Below are 21,264 nucleotides of genomic sequence, written 5' to 3'. Positions count from 1 at the left end.
GAGACTTGCCAGGGGAATGTTTCTGTGAAGCGCGGAGGGCCCGTCTGTTAGCTATCTCTCGGCAGAGGGATGGGCTCGAGGCTCCCGCACCTGGGTCAGGGCCAGCCACTGTCCTGAGCACGCCAGCCAGCAGCCCAGGCCCTGGGCCCATGCCAGGTCCCGGGCAGAAAGCTCGGGGACCTCAGATCAAACAAAAGACAGCACCGCTTTCCTCTGCTCTCTGTGGACCACGAGGGCCCAGGGCAGCAGCGGCAGCCGGGGGGGCCAGCTGGTTCTGCAGAAGGCTCTGTCAGGGCAGACAGCAGTGCCGGGAGAACCTTCAGCCACAGAAGCCCCGGCAGGGACACGGGCATTTGCAGCAGATGTTCCCTTGGCCGGCATGGCTGGCAGAGCTGCCGCTCAGGACGTTGCAAGCAAAGGGACCCGTCACCCAGGGGAGCGGGAGAGGACAGCGGCTGACACGAGGGGCAAGAAGGCCAGTCCAGGAAGCCCGTGAAAGAAAAACCCCTGAGGATCCCAGCCCAGTGGGGCTCCTGCAGCAAAGGAGGGAGCAGAGGCACAGAAATAGGAGGAGGGAGGATCTCCTGTGTTCACCCCCTGACTGCTGTCAGTGCCTGGAACACAGGCCAGACTTGCCCTGGAGTGAAGAGCGGGGCTCAGGCCAGGGTGTTGAGGCTCCACTCCCAGCGCGTGCTCCATAAAGCCCCCTCCATGCACAGCACGCGGGGTGTCACGACCCTCCAGCAGGTGTGGGAAAGACCAGGCTGGAGGACTGACATTCTGAATCCCAGAATGTTTTAGCAGGCACAAAGCTGCCTGAAGCGAAATACAGGCCAAGGGCTCCAAAGTAGGCCAGACCTGCTCTTACGAAAACAGGAGGCTGGGTGGTGGGGAGGAGAGAAAATTAGGTTGAGAGGTTAAAGGTTAGATTCTGGTCCTGGTTCATCTGCTCACCACCCTGGGTGAGTGGAGAGGGGCCATGCACCTTCTAAATGTAAATGCAAACTATTGCATTTACCATTTATCCAATTTTCAAAGAGGTGCCTGGCCCCCAAAATGGAGCCACTGTGCTAGTCTGCCGACTTGGGAAAGTTCTCTCTTCTCTCTGGGCTTTGGTCTCCTCATCTCTGAAACAAAAACACTTTAAATGTTAGCTCCTAAAGTTTAAAATTAAAGTGTTTTTCTCTTAGATGGGGTAAGCGTTCTCCCTACCATTCCATTTACACCCATAAGCCCTTTCTGCACAGCGTGGCAAAGACCCAGCTCGGCCCCAGGTGCAAATGATCACAAAGTCCACCGGTCCCTCAAGGCTCTCTCAACTCCCGCCTGTCCCCGGAGACTTCTCCCGACTGCTCCTGCAGCCCACTTCCCTTCTCAGAAAGCTTCCCTTTCTCTGCCAATCTCACTCTACCTGGTACTTCTTATTCTCTCTGGAAACCTACCAGGTGGATGGAAGTCATGGGAAGGGAAGACAGGACAACCAGACAGACAGACCCTCTGTCCTGACACCAGAGGATGTGGGGAGGCCCCTGGGAAAGCTCAGTTGCCCAGGGGGAGGGACTGAGGAGAAAACCTGATGTCCCCAAACAGATGGAGACTGCCTCCCTTAGCCTGAGTGTGGGCCTGCGCCCTCTTCACACCCCCAGGCACAAGGAGCACCCACTGAGGCGGACAATGCAGGAAGGGAAGGTGTTTGGGCTGGGATCCCAAACCAGACCCCAACCATATTGAGGGAATCCCCAAACGGACATCAATCTGGTGTTTGACCACAAGGGGGCAGCAGAGATTCCCCCAACTGCTGCCTGGGTTGAGCGCTCCCCTCTAGAAGAGCTGACACCGCCCAGATGAGGGTCGGGACGGAACACCTGGACATCCCCAGCTGTCTCTCAGATCAGATGGTGCCATGGACACAGCAACACCTTCCCATCACCCGGAGGACTTCCGGTAGGAAAGCCCTTGCTCACCATGCCGTCTGCTCTAGAACTCCCTCCCCTATCCCCAGATTCCCGCAGCTACTCCCGCCTCTGTGTAAGAAGCACAAGGACCACCTAAGGTGCTCTTAGGAGGGCCAATATTACAAATGACTCATATCAGCTCCTTAAAGCAAGTCCCTCAAGGACTTCTTGGTGGAGAGTTTGAGACACCTGAAATGTCAGGCTTCTGACCATCCAAACCTACCTAAATTCCAACTCAGGGTCTAGAAAAAAGGCAGCGGCTCCCTTCGTATCCCCAGCGGTTCACCTGCCGCCTGCCTACCTGTGATGGTGACGGAGCCATGAGCGTCCTGCCGCAGCACAGGGTTGCGCACCAGGCAGCTGTAGGTGCCATTAGCGCCCAGCACCACCCTCAGGACGCTGCGCACGTCGAACAAGCCCTGCTCGTTGGCCATCTGCGACGTGGTCACGTTGCCCGTCAAGGGTGCGCCCTGCCCGTCCTGCCAGAACACCTCGGCCTCCGGATAGCCTCGGTAGCTGGCGCACGTGATGGTCACCGTGTCCCCAGGCCGCAGGTCCTTGTTGGGCTCCAGGGTCATGCTGGGCTTCGAGTAGGGAGCTGGAGTGGGGCAGAGGGTAGAGGGCGGAGGTCGAGGTGAGGCAAGGACGCGAGGGCGGGGATCGCAGTGGAGGAAAGGGCACCTGGAGGGACAGGGGTCAGCAGCGGGGCTTGAGTTACGGGGTCAGTGGTGGCGCAGTGGGTAAGGGGCTGCGGGAGCTGAGGGATGTGGCGAGGGGAGGGCGCCCCCTCCCGGCGCTCACCCGCCACCTGCAGGCTGACTGCGGCGCTGCCGAAGTCCCGGATGCTCACAAAGCAGGTGAAGCTGCCCTCATCAGCCACGCGCACGCGCTGCAGCCTCAGGGACGCGTTGCCCTGCGCCAGCAGGTCGGGGAAGAGCGCCGTGCGGTTGGCGTAGGCGCTGCCCTGGTCCCGGCCCTCGGCGAAGCTGTGCACCAGCTGTTTGGTGTCCGTCAGCTGCCAGATGAGGTTGAGCTGCGCCAGGCTGAAGCCGGGTTCGGGCGCGAAGGAGCAGCGCAGGGTGGCATCGGTGCCCACCAGGGCCACCACGGGGTCCTCGGGAACCTGGACCTCCACGGCACCTGGGGGCGAGGTTGGATAGGCGGTGAAGAGGGGTGGGGACACTCTGGGCTACCAGCCCACAGCCTCCCAGATTTCCTTCTTTATTAACAACCCCCAGTTCCTGTTCCATCTTCCCACTTTCTCTCCAGACCCCAAAGCAGACTGAGTCTCCGGATTCCCAGATGTGGAGGCACCCTAATCTTATGACAAGAATCACAGGCAGTTGACCTTGGCCTGACAATGCCTGTTCCGGGGCGGGGGAGGCGCAGGCCGGTGACAGCATCCAGCCCTAGCAACCCCCCCCCCCCCCGATGGATCCATTTCCCTCTCCTATCCTTCCTCTCTTTCCAGAGGTTTCCAGAGCCCTGGAGTCAGGAGCCCCGGAGAGCGAAGAAGGTCTGTGATTACTGTCCTCGTCCCCTACCAGCAAGGTGAGGTTCCCCGCCTCCCCACCCTGTTTATCTTTCCTGTTATCATTACTAGGAATTTCACCTTCTGCGAGACTGAAGGTACGGAGCTAGATTCAAATCCCGCAGCCGCTGCTGATAGGACAAAAATCTCCCTCCCTCACGGGGACATTTAAGCAAAAAAAACAAACAGAAAACAAAACCTGTGGGGCTTCTATGGGGCGTGATGGTGACGGAGCCATGAGCGTCCTGCCGCAGCACGGGGTTGCGCACCAGGCAGCTGTAGGTGCCATTAGCGCCCAGCACCACCCTCAGGACGCTGCGCACGTCGAACAAGCCCTGCTCGTTGGCCATCTGCGACGTGGTCACGTTGCCCGTCAAGGGTGCGCCCTGCCCGTCCTGCCAGAACACCTCGGCCTCCGGATAGCCTCGGTAGCTGGCGCACGTGATGGTCACCGTGTCCCCAGGCCGCAGGTCCTTGTTGGGCTCCAGGGTCATGCTGGGCTTCGAGTAGGGAGCTGGAGTGGGGCAGAGGGTAGAGGGCGGAGGTCGAGGTGAGGCAAGGACGCGAGGGCGGGGATCGCAGTGGAGGAAAGGGCACCTGGAGGGACAGGGGTCAGCAGCGGGGCTTGAGTTACGGGGTCAGTGGTGGCGCAGTGGGTAAGGGGCTGCGGGAGCTGAGGGATGTGGCGAGGGGAGGGCGCCCCCTCCCGGCGCTCACCCGCCACCTGCAGGCTGACTGCGGCGCTGCCGAAGTCCCGGATGCTCACAAAGCAGGTGAAGCTGCCCTCATCAGCCACGCGCACGCGCTGCAGCCTCAGGGACGCGTTGCCCTGCGCCAGCAGGTCGGGGAAGAGCGCCGTGCGGTTGGCGTAGGCGCTGCCCTGGTCCCGGCCCTCGGCGAAGCTGTGCACCAGCTGTTTGGTGTCCGTCAGCTGCCAGATGAGGTTGAGCTGCGCCAGGCTGAAGCCGGGTTCGGGCGCGAAGGAGCAGCGCAGGGTGGCATCGGTGCCCACCAGGGCCACCACGGGGTCCTCGGGGACCTGGACCTCCACGGCACCTGGGGGCGGTGGGGTGGGGCAGTGAGGAGGGGTGGGGGCACTGGGAGCCTCCCTAGTCTTCCTCCCCTTCCAGGTTAGTTCCAAGCCCGTCCACCCCTCCTTTAAAGCCGGAGACCCAAAGTAAAGCTTATTACCTGTGATCCTCATCCAGTCAACAAGACTACAGTAAGCACCTACTATTTGTTGAGCCTAAGAGTTAGGAATGCAACAGAGAAGAAGACCAAGGTCACACCCGTACAGAGCTTACCTTTTAATGGAAGCGAGGGACAAACTAAGACACAAATTCGCATTAGCATGGGATTAGGGGTATGAAAGATATAAATAAGCCAAAGGATTAGAGGTGGTAGCTTTTCAAAAATTTGACAGGTACTTTACCCCAGTCTGTGCTAGTTGAATTTTCACATAAGTATATGTTATCTTTATTAATCAGAAAAGGGGAGTCTAAAAAGGTATATACCAAATGTTAACAGTGGTTTTCTCTGAATGAGAAAGGATCACGAGTGCTTTTTCTTTTTTCTTTTCCCAAATAAGCACGATTCACGTTTATACCCAAAAGAAAGAACGCTCACACCTTTCAGTGGGGTTGTGAGGCACATTCTCACTAAAAGGATATGAAGTTGAGATTTAAAGGGAATGAAAAAGAGCCTGACATACAAAAAAGCTAGTGTAAGAGTGTTCCAGGCAGAGGGAACAGCAGGTGGGAAGGCTCTGAGGCAAGATTCAGTTCCCTAAGTGAAAATATCAGGTAGCTGCCCCCTGTGGCCAGAGAGTCTGGATGGGAGGGCTTTGTAAGACCAGTAAAGAATTTAGGTTTGCTACATACAATGGAAAGTCACTGCAGGTTGGGGTGTGGGGTGTGTGTGTGTGTGTGATCCCGCATAATCTGGCTAACAATGCTTACAACTCACTCTGGCTTCTCTGTGGAGAACGGATTAAGGACTATTTCAGTGGTCTTTGTAAGAAGTGACGTTGGCTTAGCTCCAGAGGGTGGCGGTGGTATCGGAGAGCATGGGGCAGATTCAAGGTTTGTTGATGAGGGAGAACCAACAGGACCTGCTGATGAATGGGAGGTGAAGGGAACACAGGAGCAGGAATCCCAGAAGCCTAGCGTCAACTCATCCCCAGAGCCAAGGCGAGGGCCATAGCCAGAGCAAAGCCCCCTGGGGCAGACTCCCCTGTTCGTCCCCTGCCCTTTATCCTGTGGATGGCAAGCCTCCTCACCAAGTCACCTCTGCCTCCATTCCAGTTCTTCTTTTAGAGCCCTGGGAAGTTAGGCGGGGGTCCCCAAGCCTTTCCTTTGGGGAGGTACACTCTCTGGCACTGCCATTCTTAGGTGTGTGCTTTGCGCACCAGCAAAGCAGGCACACTCCGTGTAAAAATCAAACAGTCTTGACACAAAGCTGACTGGATATAGCACCCGTCAAAAGTTTCTTGCATTTAGAAAAGTAGTATTTTTTATTGCGAATTACACACAGGGAGAGGGTATCATGATCTTTGCACTGTGTAGAGGTCTCTAAAGGTCTTATGCTGGCCCTGGATCTCTCGCTGCAACAGCAGATGCCCCAGGCGAGCTCTCCAACTGGTGGCCCTTGTAGGGGGCATTTAGGAATGAAACCTGAGGAATCACCCAGACAAAATCCCTTTCTCTACAGAAATCAGAGCAGCAGTGACCAGAGAGTTGCTTCCTCTTTATGACCAGCAGGTGGCACCAGACACTCAGCTTTGTCTTCCCCTCTGGGGGAAGAAGGCAGTCTCTCCCTCTGCCAGGGACTGATAAGAATTTAAAATATGAGGATATTGTCATTAAAAATAAATCCATTATTGAATGCTGACTCTGTGCCAAGAGCTGTGTGGGAAGAGTTACATCATTTATCCAACATGGTTATTGAGGAGCTACTATGTGGCTGGCATCAGTCCTGGCACTGGGGACAGACCCTGCTCTTTGAGCAGAGCAGACAAGAAGCAGGTAAACATACAACATGTCAGGCAGAGGGAAAGGTTGGGAAGAAGCATGATGAAGTAAGGTCAAGGCTATGGAGAGGTGGTATGCTATGTTATACAAGGTAGCCAAGAAAACTTTGCTGAGGGGGTGACGTAGGAGCAAAGACCTGAACGAAATAAAGGATCAAGTCATGCTAATGTGTGGGCATGGAAAGCTCCACGCAGAGGGAACAGTACGTGCACAGGCCCTCAGGAGGGAGCACGCATACTGTATGTTTAAGAAACACATTATCACATTAAGTGCTCACATGACCAGTTTACAGAAGAGGAAACGGGCTAAGAAATGCTGAGTACGTTGCCTATGGAATCCCAGTGGAAATGAGTGGACAGGTGACAGGGGACAGTGGGAGGAGGTTGGCCAGAACCCTCCCCATCCCTGCTAGACAGACAGGCTTGGCAGGAGCCCTGGTGGGAATGGGCGCCCCCCCCACTCCAGTCCCCACACTGCTCCCCTCACCTGTGATGCAGAACCACAGCGCTGCCAGGACTGTGGCCAAACGCACACGCATGCCCACACCCTCACTGGCCCAGCGACACAGCATCTTCCCGAGAGGCAGCTGACAGCTGGGCTCTCCGTGATGGAAGGCTGCCCCTGCGTGTGAGGAAGAGGAATTGAGGACTTTGTCTCCAAGGGTCTTCCCCAGGCCCGCCCTCACCCTACTGCCTCCCTCTCCCACCCCGCCCCAGCTCGGGGAAGGCTGCAATTGCCCAGTGGCAGGTCCTCCCTCCCACACCCTACAAGACTCCCCACTGAGGGGTTTTTTGTTTGTTTGTTTTTTTGAGACATGCTAGCTGGCAGGAGGGAACTGAATCACTGGGGAGGATAGACCAGGGCCACACGGGGCAGGGGGCAGCTGGGACCCACCCTTTCAGAACTAAGATGTTGTTACAAAATACAAGGAAGATGAGACAAGTTGGCAAGTAGAGGCAAGGTTGGCCAGCCCGGGGCAAGAATGTGCGCAGATCAGTTTGGCTCAGTTTGACTCCAGACAGCAGCTGGTGGGGAGAGTAAGGGCTGAGGCTGGAGCCAGACGTGGAGACAGGCTGAAAGGTCTGAAGTTTATCCTGAAGGCAACTGGGAGCCGCTGAAGGTTCTGGAACAGGGGAAAGGATATGGTCAGAGCGGTGCTCCATAAAGATGACTGATAGCATCTGCAGGATAAAGAAGAGATAAGGCAGGTCTGGGTGAGAACAACAGCACTGGAGGACATGCGGAGAGAGGAAGGGGGCAGTCGGGGTGGCCATGGTTTTGAGCCCAGTGAGCGGGTGGGGCAGTCACTGAGACAGAACATGGAGGCGGTCGGTGTAGGGTGTGGGAAGTTAGCAGTGTTTGTGCAGAAACTTCCAGGGGAGAGTTCTTGGAGGCAGCTGGTGTCAGAGTATGGGGCCCGAGAGAGAGGACACTTGCTAACTGGACACATTTAGCAAGTGACTGAGACCAATCAGAAACGGAAGAGGCCCGGCCTGGGGTGAACCCCAGAGGCTGGAATCAGGACCGAGTGCGAGGAATGGGAGGTGAAGGGAACATAGGAGCAGGAATCCCAGAAGCGTAGCGTCAACTCATCCCCAGAGCCAAGGCGAGGGGCATAGCCAGAGCAAAGCCTGTGGCCACAGGTGAGACCTCCCTGGGCCCAGCCCTGCTCCCGATCCTGGCTGCCCCCCCCCCCCCCCAGTGTCTGACTTGGGCGGGCTGCATCCACCTTCACCCTGTCCCACAGCTGCTGCCTGACTGTTCACACCATGTCCCGATGAAGCCACATAACCAGTGTGGACTTAGGCTATCCAACACTGTTCAACAAGAACGCAGTCGACTTCACATTCTCGCAACCACCCAGGGAGACAGCCGGATCGACTTGGTCCTATTTTTCAAGAGAAAAAAAATAAAGCCCCTTATATAAGTGAGGTGCCTTTGTTAATGTGATGTAATCTGCCAGTTAGCAAGCTGGGGAGGGTTTGGGTTCCCAACCTCCTGCCACAGCTTTCTGCCCTCCCAAGGAGCAGACCTCACCCACAGCCGGCCAGCACCATCATTTTGGACGCAGGCACCCGGCCTCCAGCCTTCCAGTCCCAGCCAAGCACCTCCCCCACCCCCAGCAGCTGGGCTGAGGGAGTCCCTCAGCCAAACCGGGTGCATCCTGCCCACCCCCCCCCCCCCCAGCTGTCCACAGCGGGGAAGCCCTGAACAGCCACTTCCTTCCCAGACACTTCCGGCCCAAACCTGGCAGCCTCAAAGCCTCGCCGCCTGCTGAGTCAGCAGCCTTCCCTGCTCCATTCATAAAGGCACCCTTGGCGGGCACCACATCCTGCCTACAAGGGCAACCCCTGGCTGCAGGAAAAGCTAGCAGGCTGCAGCCTCCGCGCTGTCCCCCACCCCCACCCCAAGGAAGCACCAGGACCTAAGGATTAAGAAGCTTCCAGATTCTAAGACTCCTTTCCTCTCTTTCACCTCCAGGAGAAAACCAAGGCCTATCTGTTCTTCCCAGGCCACCTCCCTCACCCTCCCCACTGCTGCTTATGCCTGCCACTCCCACCCTGACCCTCCTGTGACCTTCCTGAGAGGCCCTGCTATCTCCACTCTGCCCCCACAAACCCCACTCTCTACAACGTCTGCTCTCAGCACCTTATTCCTAAGATAGGAATCTGTTCACATCCTTACCCATGCTCAAGAACCTTTCGTGGCTCCCTATTTAGTACAGAAGTAAAGCCACTTTCCTCTGGCTGGCACTCAAAACTTTTCTTATGAGGTCTCCATATATCAAGCTTTTACTCACCAGGGTCTTTTGGGAATGCCTGCCACCTCCATGAATGTGGGGGAGGTCAGGGAGCACCCCCTCCTGATCAGACCTACCAGGGCTCCCCAAGGGCCAAGCTGTCCTTCACTCTAGAGGGAAAATGGGAGGATTTCCAGGAGTGGGAGTTGGGCTTACCCCCTTTGGTTACCTTCCTAGACTCTGAACCCAGCAAAATTCCCACTGTCATGGCTTACCCTAGGGAAAAACCTGACAGCCGAGAACCAAGAAGACCTGAGAATTCCACCGCACCAAGAGGTTCCTACCCCAACAGCTAGTCCCCCAGAGACTGAGAGAGGGATGGAGAAACACCTCTCGGAGACAAGGTGCCCTTCAGGGAATGGGAGCAGGGCCTGGGAACAGAAAGCCCATCACTGCTCTTTAGGACAGACGGGCTGCCCTTGGAGGCACACAGATCTCGTGCTGCATTGGCACCACCCTGCCCACCTTCTCTACAAAGGGGAAGTCTCATCCCATGGTGGGACCTGCCCTGGAGTCAGCATGTACCACCCTTCCTAGTGAGTCACCAGCCAGCCCTCCCTCCTCCTCTTCCTTCATCCCAGTCTCAGCCAAATGTGGGAACTCCAAAGAGTCCCGCCAGGAAAGAACACGCAGTGCTTTGGCTTTCCCCGGGAAAGCAGGACTGAGGGGCCCAGGCCATGCTTGGCCTGAAGGTGCAGCAAGTTCATTCAACCCTAGCAGAGGTGCAGTCACTGGGAAGCTCTCAAGAGAGGACCCAAGGTGTGCCTCCATTAAGCCCAAACCAAGAAACAAAGGCTGAGACTGGGCTCTTGGTAGAGAGCTCTTGGCTCAAGATGAATTCCTTGCCCCCACCATAACCACCCCATATCTCTTAACCCCCTGCCTCCTCCCAATCCCTGCAGGGTCCACTTGGGCAATGCCTCCCACTAAGAGGCCAAGAAGGACCAAACCACATAACTAGTGTCAATCTCTGCTAACCAGTATAGCACAGAGGCAGAGCTTCTGCAAACAGCAGTTAAGCACCTGAACCAAGCTATGCCTGAAACAAGTGCACACCTAGACTGTCCAGATACTTGAGCCAATCCTTTTTTTTTTCTTCAAGCTAGTTTGAGCTAAGTTTCTATTACCTGCAACTGAAAGACTCCTTGAATATACATTTGTGTATTCAGTAGTGCATTTAACTATTCACTGAGTACCTGGTAGGCAGGCACTGGGGACAGAGAGATGACTAAGCTATGTGTCTGTCCTCAAGGAGCCTGCATTCCAATCAAGGAGTGCCTGTGATTCACTGCACTTCAATACAGTACATTATTTAAGGTACAGTGAGGGCTACTTGCAGGTACCTCAGAGACATAATAACCCTAAAGGTGAGTCCAGAAAAATGATGAGCAGCATCCCAGGTAGACAGCCTGGGCAGGATGGCTTCTCCCCAGCCCCAAGACACCTGTCCTCCTGGCACTGCCTGGGTGCCTCTCAACCAGATCCCTTTGAAATAGTAGAAAATGAGCCCAAAGTTTAGGGTTCTGGTCCCAGCTCTGACACTGCTGTGCAATTTTTAACAGGTGACTTCCCCTCTCTAAACTCCATATGCCCATGTATAAAAGAAATGCTTGGCTGGATCCTAGCGGAACAATACTAGTATGTTAAGGCTTCAGGTACTATATCCTTGAGGTTGAGCCAATTAGCTGCCATTCAGGTCATGCTAAAATGTACAAAATGACTGTGGCAGAAACCCCTCATTTCCCCCTCATATCTATTCTCCTCTTCTGTAGACTTTTTAGTTGGGCACATGGCCACTCAGCTGAAGACTACAGATCCCAGCCTGCCTTGCAGGGGGAAAGGTGTGTCCGGGTGACCATCTTCTGGCTAATAGGATGTGAGAGGAGCTGGTGTGTACAACGTCTGGGTCAGACCCTTAAAGAGAGAGAGCACACCCTCTCTTGTCTCCTCCCCTTTCCCACTCCTGGAACACAGCTGTGGTGACCATCTGAAACCATGCTGCCAAAGGCAACACTCTGGAGACTTCAGAACAGCAAGACCCAAGGCCCTCGGAGGGGCTGCAGTATCAGCCCCGGACAGACTCGGCCTGTCACATGGGTGAGAGTAAGCATCTACTCTAGCGTCACGGTTATTTTGAGTCTTTTTACAGCATCTGAAGTGACTAATTTAGAGAACCATCCCTCCCCTCCTTTCTTCCCTCCTTCTCTCTCCCGCTCTTCCCACCCCATGAAAATTGCCACGCTCAGAGAGCGAAAGGAAACCACATCTAAAATAGGTGTTTCCAAATACGAACTGGACGCTATCTCCTCTGAGTCACTTGATGACTGGGCCTGGCTCAGGGTAGGTGTGACCTGGCTTGGGGGTCGTTTTGTTTGTATGGGAGGGAGAGGCTGACAGAGTCAAGGATGTCCTGAAGGCTTGAGCAAGTGGGCACTTGGGGGCACACATCATACAATGTGCCTCCATTAAGCCCAGGAGACCTGGAAATGAAGCACGTGTAGGAGGAAGAACAATTCCTCCTGGGCTTGAGCTACAGAGCATCCCTGCCGGCTGCCGCATGGACCCCGGACACACGGAGCTGGAGCTCAGAACAGGACAGGGAGCTACCCATGGTTTGGGAGTGATGGGGGCCAAAGCTGGGATCACTGAGGGAGAGTGTGGAATGAGGAGAGGTCCCCCAGCAAAATCTGGAGAATCTGCAGAGGTTAATGGTCAAGTCTCAGAATAGGGAACCTCTCTCAGGCCACCCTCACAACCCATTTGCTCCCTCCAGTGATGGATACCCACAACCTCCCAAAGAAGTCTGCTGGCTTTGGGGCGGCTGTCACTGGGGAAAGCTCTGCCTTATCCTGAGCCCAGATCTGTCTCCCGTCCCGCCCCTGTCAGTCCTCCTTCGACCTTGTTTTTTTGTTGTTGTTGTTTTGTTTTTTTAAAGATTTTATTTATTTATTTGACAGAGAGAGAGACAGCGAGAGCAGGAACACAAGCAGGGGGAGTGGGAGAGGGAGAAGCAGGCTTCCCGCTGAGCAGGGAGCCCGATATGGGGCTTGATCCCAGGACCCTGGGATCATGACCTGAGCCGAAGGCAGACGCTTAACGACTGAGCCACCCAGGCGCCCCTCCTTCGACCTTGTACTACAAGTCTGCCCCTTCCCTGATCTTCTCCCTTGACAAGGCCACCCTGGGCAGCCATGCCACTTTGTTCACCAAAATAACCCCAAATAATAGACTATCAAATCTGTGGCCAAAGACTGGACGCCATTTACTCGCATTGCTGCGGATCCTCACCTCTGCCATCCTCTTCCCATGGACCTGGGGAAGGGCTGGAATTTTATGGGATGGTTCATTTGCGTCACTGTTATATTTCATCCAGTTAAGCCAACTCCGTCACCCCAACTGCCACAATCTTTTCTTTTAAACTGTGGCAAAATACATGGAGTGTGAGGTTTACCCTTTCAACCATTTGAAATGCACAATTCAGTAGGGTGAAGTACAGTCACAGTGTTGTGTGCCCATGCCATGATCTTTTGCAGTACTGTTGTGACAGTTCCTGGCACCTAGAAGGTGCTCGATAATTTTGTGGTGGGTGAAAAAAAGAAAAATGAATGTCACCCAAAAAAGTTGCTCTCTTCTCCCCGCTTTGTTTCTTGTGTCATCAAGGTCCTCAGGGAGGGGACAGGAATAAGAAGACCCCTTGGTTCTGCCCCTGGATCAATGCCCATCCACTGTTCAGGGCTCTGGGATTAGGAATCTCCCTCTTCGTGCTGCCACTCAACTGCCCATCACAGGTCTTATCCCTGCTTCTGGAGGAGCACCAGTCAAATGGGGAAGAACCAGGAAAAAAAAAAAAAAAAGGCTCCTCTGAAGAAAATGGACTCCTCTTCAAGTGCTCCATTAATAACTGGTTCCAGGATTTTATCCGGGGTTAAGGACATGATCACTAATCTGTTGTTCTCATAATCTGCCTTCTTCCCCGTAAAACCAGTTATTTGCTCACCTCAAGTCTACCAGCATTCATTTATCCACTCACACAACAAACACGATGAGGTATTATGGGCACAGGGGGTCAAGCAGTTCCCTGGAGGAGTGGGCCCCCACGGCATACTCTGAGAAGAGAGGGCCTCTGGGGAGCGGCTGTCGGGAGATGGGGCATGGGAGGTGGTCAGGGGTCGCTTAAGGATGGATTCTATACACAGTGGGAACCCGTTGAGTGCTATGACCCCCACACCTGCTGTCTACCCCAGTTGTCCTGAAATACCCCTGACAGCTTCTCAGATATCTTATCTCCAAGTTCACCCCACACCAGGACGATCCCAGGGGCCAGAAGACAAATCCATTGAAAGCAGATTATCACCTCCCTACCTGGCCTGAACTTTCCTTCTTAACAGCCTCTACAACTTCTTTCTTTGACAAGGAAGACAACAGATGCTGGGCAGACCTTCTCTGCCTTCAGCATTCAGTCTTGATACTCTTAGCAACTTTCCTCCATGTCCTTTATTCTAGAGTGCCTCTCTCTTGTTCTACACTGATTCCTTCTGATAACAGGGCTCCCCGGTCCTGCAGGGAACCCAGTCCATGTGATGCTGGTGGGGCTGACCCCCAGCCTCGGGCCTCAGCGGGTGACTGGACCTGACTCATCAGAGAACCCTCGGGGATTGGCTCCAGAATGGGCCGATGAGCCAAACCACACCCAGTCGGACTTCCCAGGGCTGTTCCGCTGGCGTGAGCGGAAAAGACTCTTTCTGTAAAGGTCCGGATAGTAAATATTTTAGACTTTGCAGGCCATCTGATATCTGTCACAACTACTCAACCCTACCATTGTAGCAGGGAGACAGTCATAGACAATGTATAAATGAATGAGCAGAGCCGTGTTCCAACCACAAATTTATTTATGGACACTCAGATTTGAATTGCATGTAATTTTCATGAATCGCATGATTTTTTTTTTCAACCATGACAGGCGAAAAAACCATTCTTAGCTGTGGGCTATACAAAAACAAGCGGCAGAAGGTTTGGCCCATGGGCTGTAGTTTGTAGGAACGGGTTTACAGACACACTAGCTCCAGTCTCCAAGACACCCAGCTAGCAGCAAAAATGGGAACCAGTAGGGAACTGGTACATTAACGACGGCGCCTCTGTGTGATGGAATAGCGTAGAGCTTTTTAAAAGAACGTGTACTAATGTGGAAACAAGTCCATGCCATATGTCACATAAGTAAAGTACACTGTCAACCGTATGACCTCATTTCTGTATTAACAGATGGCCCCATGGCCCCAGGTCTGGTCCCCTACCTCTCTCTCCATCTCAGCATCACCTGTAGTCCAGTGCACAGCCTTCCTCCTCCAGCACTGAACCTCCTGGGGTTGGCTCCTAGGCTTTCTCCTCAAGTCTCTCTACTATTTTTTCCTAGATGATTTCATCCACTCCCGTGGCTTTAAATATCGTTTATATGCTGGCAACTCCTAGATTTTCTTCCCCAAGCCCACACCTCTCATCTGAGCTCCAACTGTCCCCTAAAGATCTCTTTGCCAGTGACTCAGAGGCATCTCCCTCTTAACATGGCCCTCTTCAAACTCTTGATCTCCCCTCAAACCTGCTCCTCCCTCGCTCTTCCCGCTTGGGAAAGGCACTGCTCTCTACCCTCCGCTCAAGCCAGAAACCCAAGTTTCTCTCACCTCTACAATGCATCACACCAAAAACAACCATTCCTGACCCCAAAATATATCTTCGGGCTTGGCAAACTATAGCCCGAGCCCCAAATCCAGCCTGCTGCCCGCTTTTGTTCAGCGCACCAGTTAAGAAGGGGTTCACTTTTTTAAACGGTTGGAAATCAAAAGAAGAATATTTTATGAGACACAGGAATTGCATGAAATTCAAATCTCAGGGTCTGTAAATAAAGTTTCGTTGGAACGTAACCACAGTTCCTTTACGTATTTTCTGCGACTGTTTTTGCAGACAATGGCAGAACCGAGCCCTTGCAATCGGCGCAAAGCCTGAAACATTTACTTTCTGGCCCTTTGCAGAAAACGTTTGCCGACGCTGGATACAGCTTCACCCTGTTTCTCTCCACCTGTGCTGTTCTCTCCGCGCCGCCAAGCCTCGTCATCTTGCCTGGCTGACCACAAAAGCTTCTTCACTGGTCTCTCTACTTTCCCTCTCATCTCCCCACCCGCTTCTATACCCCAGTCTTGACACTACACAGCAACCAGAATAACTGCTATAAAAACATAAACTGCATCAGGCCATCACTTCCAATTTTTAATCAGCTCCTCCATGGCCCAAAGAGCCCTACCTGTTCTGGCCTTGCTCACCTCCCCAGCCTCACCTCCTCCTATTTGCCCATCCCCACAGGGACCTCTTCTAGGTCCTACAACAGGGGATCTTTTCCTCACGGGTTTTTGCAAACACAGTTCCTTCTTCCTGGATGACACGGGGAACACTTCTTTATCCCGAGAGTCACCTTGGCAGAAAAGCCAGGCAGAGATTGGCCACTCCGGGGGAGTCCCTATTATTCATTACACAGTTTTCTTTTTCTCTGTCATACTGGAACCTCCCTGAGAAGGAACAGCATCTGTTCTACTGACTATTGTACCCTTGAGTCCAGTGCAGGCCCGGCACATGGTGAGTGCTCAGTGCAGTGTGGAACAAATGAAGGGGACCTTGTGTTTAGAGAGAGAGAGACAGAGAGAGATAGATGTTTGTATATGGGAAAGGGGTCTGGAAGTGTGATAGCGAACCCAACCCCAGGACGTGGGAATGAGGGCAAGCATCTACTCCTACTTCTTAGTTGATATACTTCTGTGACTTTGACAATGAGCATGTAATTCCTTTGCAATTAACAAAAAGGAAAACAGCAACTTGAGAGATTTTTATAGATTTCACACCAAGCTCCATCACTCACTTGCTAGGTTCCCTAGGGCAAACCTCTCTGGCTCTTTGTCTCCTCAGCTCTCAAAGGAAGGTTCCACAACCATCCTGCGCTGTAACCGTGATCGCATGCTGGGCTGGTGTCATCACAAGAGGCTTCATGGAAGAAGTGAGCCCTGGTGTTTAAGGAGATGACTTTGGTGTAGGAGATACAGTTTCAAATCCAGACTCTGCTACTTCCTAGTCATGAGACTTTGGGAAATCATCTTCTCTGACCCCCAGTTTGCTCATTTATAAAATAGGGACTATAAATTACCCTCCTACGATGATTATAGGACAGCTGGGGAATACCACCCCCCCCATGACCTTCCCTTTTCCTGATAATCTGAGTCAGTTCGAGCCTTTGTGTTCTTAAATGGGATCATTAAGCCACCTTGCCTGCCCCAGGGTACAGCTTAGGCTCAGGAGCAGGCAGCCCTGGGCTCAAATTCTGACTCAAAAGTTTTGCTAGACACATGACCAAGTATAAATGACTTAACCTCTTTGAGACTTGATTCCCCATCTCTAAAACGAAGTAACAATGCCTACCCCACAAGGGCTGCTATGAGAATAAGAGCATGTACAGAAAGGACTTGGGAAAGCACTTAGCACCCACAAACAGCGGTAACAATTATTCCTGCCGTTATTATTGCCGTAGTCATGGGGACAAGGCCTCCTGGGTGCCCCCGCACTGAGTGTCACCCACCCCCCACCCCCAGCCAAGAGCTTTTCTGTCGGGCTATACATCTAGGCCCACCCCCCCAACCCCAGCACACATTCCAGTATCTCCCCAGGGAAGCCCCAGTTCCTGGGAGCCCATGTTGACTTTAGGGTGACCTGGGAGCCCTGCTTCTCAGAGGTACTATTTTTTCCTACTCCAGGGCTCCCAAGAAAAAACTGTTTCTCATTCCCCACTCCTTGCAGGTTTCCCTCTGACATACTCTCTCCATGCCTCAAGAAGGCCAAATACCCAAAGGAATTAGGGGTGTGGAGGAGGCATCCATTCTCTGGACCACAAAGAGAATGAGAGGGAGAGTGGGGGCAACTGGCCGGGAGCGCAGCTCAGACCTGGAGAGTCAAGGAGGGCCTCCGGAGGCACCCGTGTGCTGAAGACCAGGTCTCTGGAAAAGCGAGCACTCCCACAGATGGCTTGGACTGGGACACCTACGTCAGGCCTGCCCTCTCCCCAGCTCTCCAGATGAGTTCTCCCTGCCTTGCTGTGGGGCACGTCTTGCCAGACTCCAGAACGAGGGGTGAAGCCCATGCCTCCTCCAGAGTGGCAGAAAGACAGACAGCATCCCAGCTCCAGGATGTGCCTCTGCATGTGTCTTTGGGCACATGACTTCCCCTTTCTGGGCTCTGGCTTCCCCATCTATACCATGGAGCTAAGGACACTCCACTTTGGAGGACTGACATGATTAAACGTCTATGAAGCATCCGGCACAACCCCACCCCCAAAACCTGGAAACTCAATGTTCCTAGCTGGAACCTCATACTGCAGGGGTGGCAAAACTGGGGTATGGCAGCCAGGGGGTGCAGAAAAACACACGGGGCCCTGTCCCAGATGTTTGATGCATCTGAGACCAAAGGAAATTTCTCACGGATCTCATCAACCAGTTCCCACCCTCCTACTTCCCGCAGGCTCAGGCTATGCCTTCCCCTTCTGCTAGTGGACCTCCCTGGCACTCCTGCCCTGGGGTGCGGAAAGAGGACAGCAATGAGAAGTGGCCACCCACTCGGAGGATAAGCTCATGGGCAGTGACATCATCCTGCCTGCCCTTCTTCCTCCTCCCCATGACCCCATGACTCAAGTCCACAGCCTCAGGCCCCATGTGGTCATAATCTTGGAGGCTGTTTGGATTTGGATCATTTTTCTTCACACTCAAACCCCACACATCCAACCAAGAACCAGCCAGCAGCAGGCCAGAGACTTGTTCTACAACACTTTCTAGGAGTGTCCTTAGGTGCTGTGGAATCCCAACTCACAGCTCTATGATCATCCTGACAATCTGACCCCAAGCTGTATTGCTTAGCTCACGGTCAAGGCCAAATCCTGCTCCAAAAAAATGAAGATTTATGGTTCCAGACAAGACACGAATACAGATTAAGGGTGGAGGAATTCCCCCAGGAAGTCTCAGAAGTCAACCTCACCAGAGTAAGGACAGAGCCTCCTCAGAAGGGACGACGCTTCTATACATGGCCTTCCCACAACTGTTCAAGCACCCAACCCGGCTGTCAGGCATCTGAGCATCTCAGACAGTCAGCCGATCTGCTTCCATTGGGTGACTGGTCAGAGCTGCAGAGGGCCAGGGACAGTAAGGAAAAACAGGTCCACAAATCCCAGCACCCCTTCCCGCCCTCAGGCTTGCATTAACACGCCGGATGGTCTGATTTCTTGCAGCAGGGGAGTCTGGAGTAAATTGGAAAGCTCACTGAAGGCAAGCAGGAGAAACCACCAGTGATGTCATTGAAGAGAGGAAGGAACTCCAAACAGCAGTCAAGGGATCAATAAAAGCATGGCTGAAGCCACTTAGTGCAAAGCTCACTCCCACAAGAGTCCCCTCGCCCTACAGGCCCTTAGCGCAAAATCTGACATTCACAGCACTGACTCGAAGTCATGACAAAAAAAATTTCACTCATGTCAGGAGTATCCTGATGTCAGACTATGATGTACGTAATATGGGAGAGAAAGATTTCCATGCTCGATAGTTAAAATCAGTGTTAGTGCTAAAGCTCAGGAACTCTAGATATCAGGGAAATGTACTCACCCCAAATATTCCCATTCCCAAATGAGCTGGAAATATGAGCCATCACTCACACCCTGCAGCCCCAGAGCCCTCCACCCCTCCCCACCACTCAGATGGGCCCAACCCGCCAGACAAGTTTCAGCTTCAATTTCAAGTTTAGACTTCAATTTCCCTCAGCCTCCATAAGCGTCCCACCTACGTGCAGGCCCCCAAACTGCAAGGAAGGCTGCACAGCATCAGATTTCCTAGGGATTTCTGGGAGGCCAGAGGGAATGAGAGGAGGCTGCACTAGATGAAGAACTCTCTTAAAGACAGAACAGCTTCATTACTTTCTAGTACAGAAGCCAACTGCTAAAGACATGCATGTAAAAAAAGGACCTCGGCCTTAATTTAATGATGAAACTGACTCATTTACAATTATCCACATCCAATTTGAAGGCAAATAGTTTTTCTCAGTTAGGTCAAACAAACACTCCCCCTATTCCCCCAATCGTTTCTACGTTACCCTTTGCCTAACGTTTTCCCCCAGTGATAGACCCATCCATATCTGAGTCATCTGTCACGCATTTCTCATTAGGGCAGGTCTGGCTTAGAAATAAACCCCTTTTTCTGACAGTTTGGGGCCTTAGGCCAGCAAACCTGCCAACTCCCTGACTAAACAGCATTCTGAGGGCCTCGGGGCACTGAGATTCAACTCCCTCCCCTCTAGGGTGTCTCCACCCTGGGTCCCCACCTTCAGGACACCGAGTTCCCCACCTCCTCTCCGTCCTATCTCCCCCACCATCTCTTGGAGACTTCCCCGAGCTCAAATTACCCCATCCTGCTCTCTCGTGTTCGCCTCCCACCCCCAACACCTATTCACCCCTTCACCCAGGTCAGCGGTCCCTACCTGTTCTTTTCAGAATCTGTCCCCCTCGCGCCCACTGCTGCCCGCGTAAGTCCTCTCTGCTCCGTCCTTTCAGGGCCAGGAAGAGTGGGCCCCCCTCCCCAACCGTCCCGGGCAGCTCTCTCTCCTCGGAGCGAGGACTCAGGGTGTTTTCCTCTGCAGGGCCTTCTGGAGGGCCCGGGAGACCCTGCTTCCCTGCTAACCCCGGCTGGCTTCGTTGAGCTTTCCAGAATCATCAACACAGTGACAGATCTGCCCCCATGCCCCTGCACGCCCCGGGCCCGGGTAATCACAAGCGCCCACCAGCCTCGTCCAGGACCTGCCGGGGGAGAGCAGGTCCCACTGTGCCCCAGCCCCCTGGGCGGTAAGCTTGGGGCGGGGTTGGATTGTGGCGGCCCCCGCTGCCTGGGGCCCGGACCCCGGCTGCGCCGCGGACCCGGGGAGGGTCCAGCGAGGGAGGGCACAGCACGCGGTCCGGCGGCCCCGCACCGCTCCGCCGCGGACAAAGGCCGCCCCCACCCGCGCGAACCCGCGCCACGCAAGCACTCACCGCGCCGCGGCCGGCTCTCGGGACGCGGGGACGCGGCGGAGCGCTTGTCGAATCGCCGCCGCCGCGAGGCCGGGCCCGAGTGGGGGTCGGGGGCGGCCCCGCGAGGCCGAGGGGCGGGGCGGGCTGGAGGAAGCCGCGGGCCCGGAAAGGCAGCCCGGGTGCGCCCCAGAGGCCGGATTGGCCCCGCGGCGGCGGTCCGGGGCAGAGGCCTGAGCCCGCCCGCTGGGCAGGGCGTCGGCCCGGACCCCGCCCCTGACCCCAGACCAGGTCCTGGACTCCGGCCAGGGGGCGCTGGTCTGCCCGTGCCCCTCCCCCGCCGCGTTCCCCGACTCCGAAGATCCGACGTGTATTTTCTCCGAGAGGGGACAGGCGACTGCCCGCTGACCACCCCACCCTCCAGGCGGCTGGCCGCAGAGCCGGATCCCGTGGGCCGACCCCAGTCCTGTGTTCTCCCTCCGCCCCAGGCTGCTACCGCGGCCTGGAAAGGGTTAACTTCGACTGCGAGGAATTAAGAGCTGCAGGGAGCTCTCTATAAATACAGTGTCGTGGGCGCCTGAGCCAACCGCAGGGTAATTTCCACTGAGCTGGTTTTCCTCTTTTCCTCCCACCCACGGCCACCCGACCAGCCCTGCCCCCAGCCCCAGGCCAGGCCCCAACAGGGGGAGCAGCTCTGATCCCCGTGCCTGGGCTCTGTCCTTAGAGGCCCCAGCTCCAGCCTGGGAGGAGATGGGGGGTCAGAGGCTTGCCTTAGCACATCCTGTCCCTGCACCTGCTCTCTGGCCTGTTCTTCATCAGTTACGGACAGGAACAGCTAAAGTGTAGCAAGGCTTCTGGGGTCCAGGGTCTAGACTCTGAGCTTT

At 54.5% G+C, this 21,264-nt stretch overlaps 1 protein-coding gene across 10 annotated transcripts in view; it reads right to left on the bottom strand.

Annotated features, from left to right (window-relative positions):
* CD276 (CD276 molecule) overlaps positions 1 to 20,887 on the bottom strand; it is a 30,446-nt gene extending 9,559 nt beyond the window's left edge. Inside the window, exons 1-7 of one of the 10 annotated variants that reach the window (XM_035728206.1) lie at positions 20,405 to 20,887; positions 7,410 to 7,696; positions 7,002 to 7,136; positions 4,204 to 4,542; positions 3,686 to 4,000; positions 2,757 to 3,095; positions 2,257 to 2,553 (exon numbers count right to left, since the gene is read on the bottom strand). In XM_035728206.1, coding sequence (XP_035584099.1) covers positions 2,257 to 2,553; positions 2,757 to 3,095; positions 3,686 to 4,000; positions 4,204 to 4,542; positions 7,002 to 7,086 — 1,375 coding nt within the window. In that variant the 5' untranslated portion in view covers positions 7,087 to 7,136; positions 7,410 to 7,696; positions 20,405 to 20,887. Of the gene's footprint in view, positions 1 to 2,256; positions 2,554 to 2,756; positions 3,096 to 3,685; positions 4,001 to 4,203; positions 4,543 to 4,677; positions 4,733 to 5,451; positions 5,600 to 7,001; positions 7,138 to 7,409; positions 7,697 to 8,244; positions 8,369 to 16,216; positions 16,288 to 19,857; positions 19,876 to 20,404 lie in introns of those variants that run through there. The other 9 variants (XM_035728205.1, XM_035728210.1, XM_035728208.1 and 6 more) reach the window with 9 other exon arrangements.
* Between the last annotated feature and the right edge of the window lie 377 nt (positions 20,888 to 21,264).

The sequence above is a fragment of the Zalophus californianus genome, chromosome 6 (genome assembly GCF_009762305.2).
Source record: "Zalophus californianus isolate mZalCal1 chromosome 6, mZalCal1.pri.v2, whole genome shotgun sequence".
In the NCBI taxonomy this organism is placed as follows: Eukaryota; Metazoa; Chordata; class Mammalia; order Carnivora; family Otariidae; genus Zalophus; species Zalophus californianus.
The sequence above is the reverse complement of the archived record's forward strand: the minus strand, read 5'-3'. Positions and strand labels throughout refer to the sequence as shown.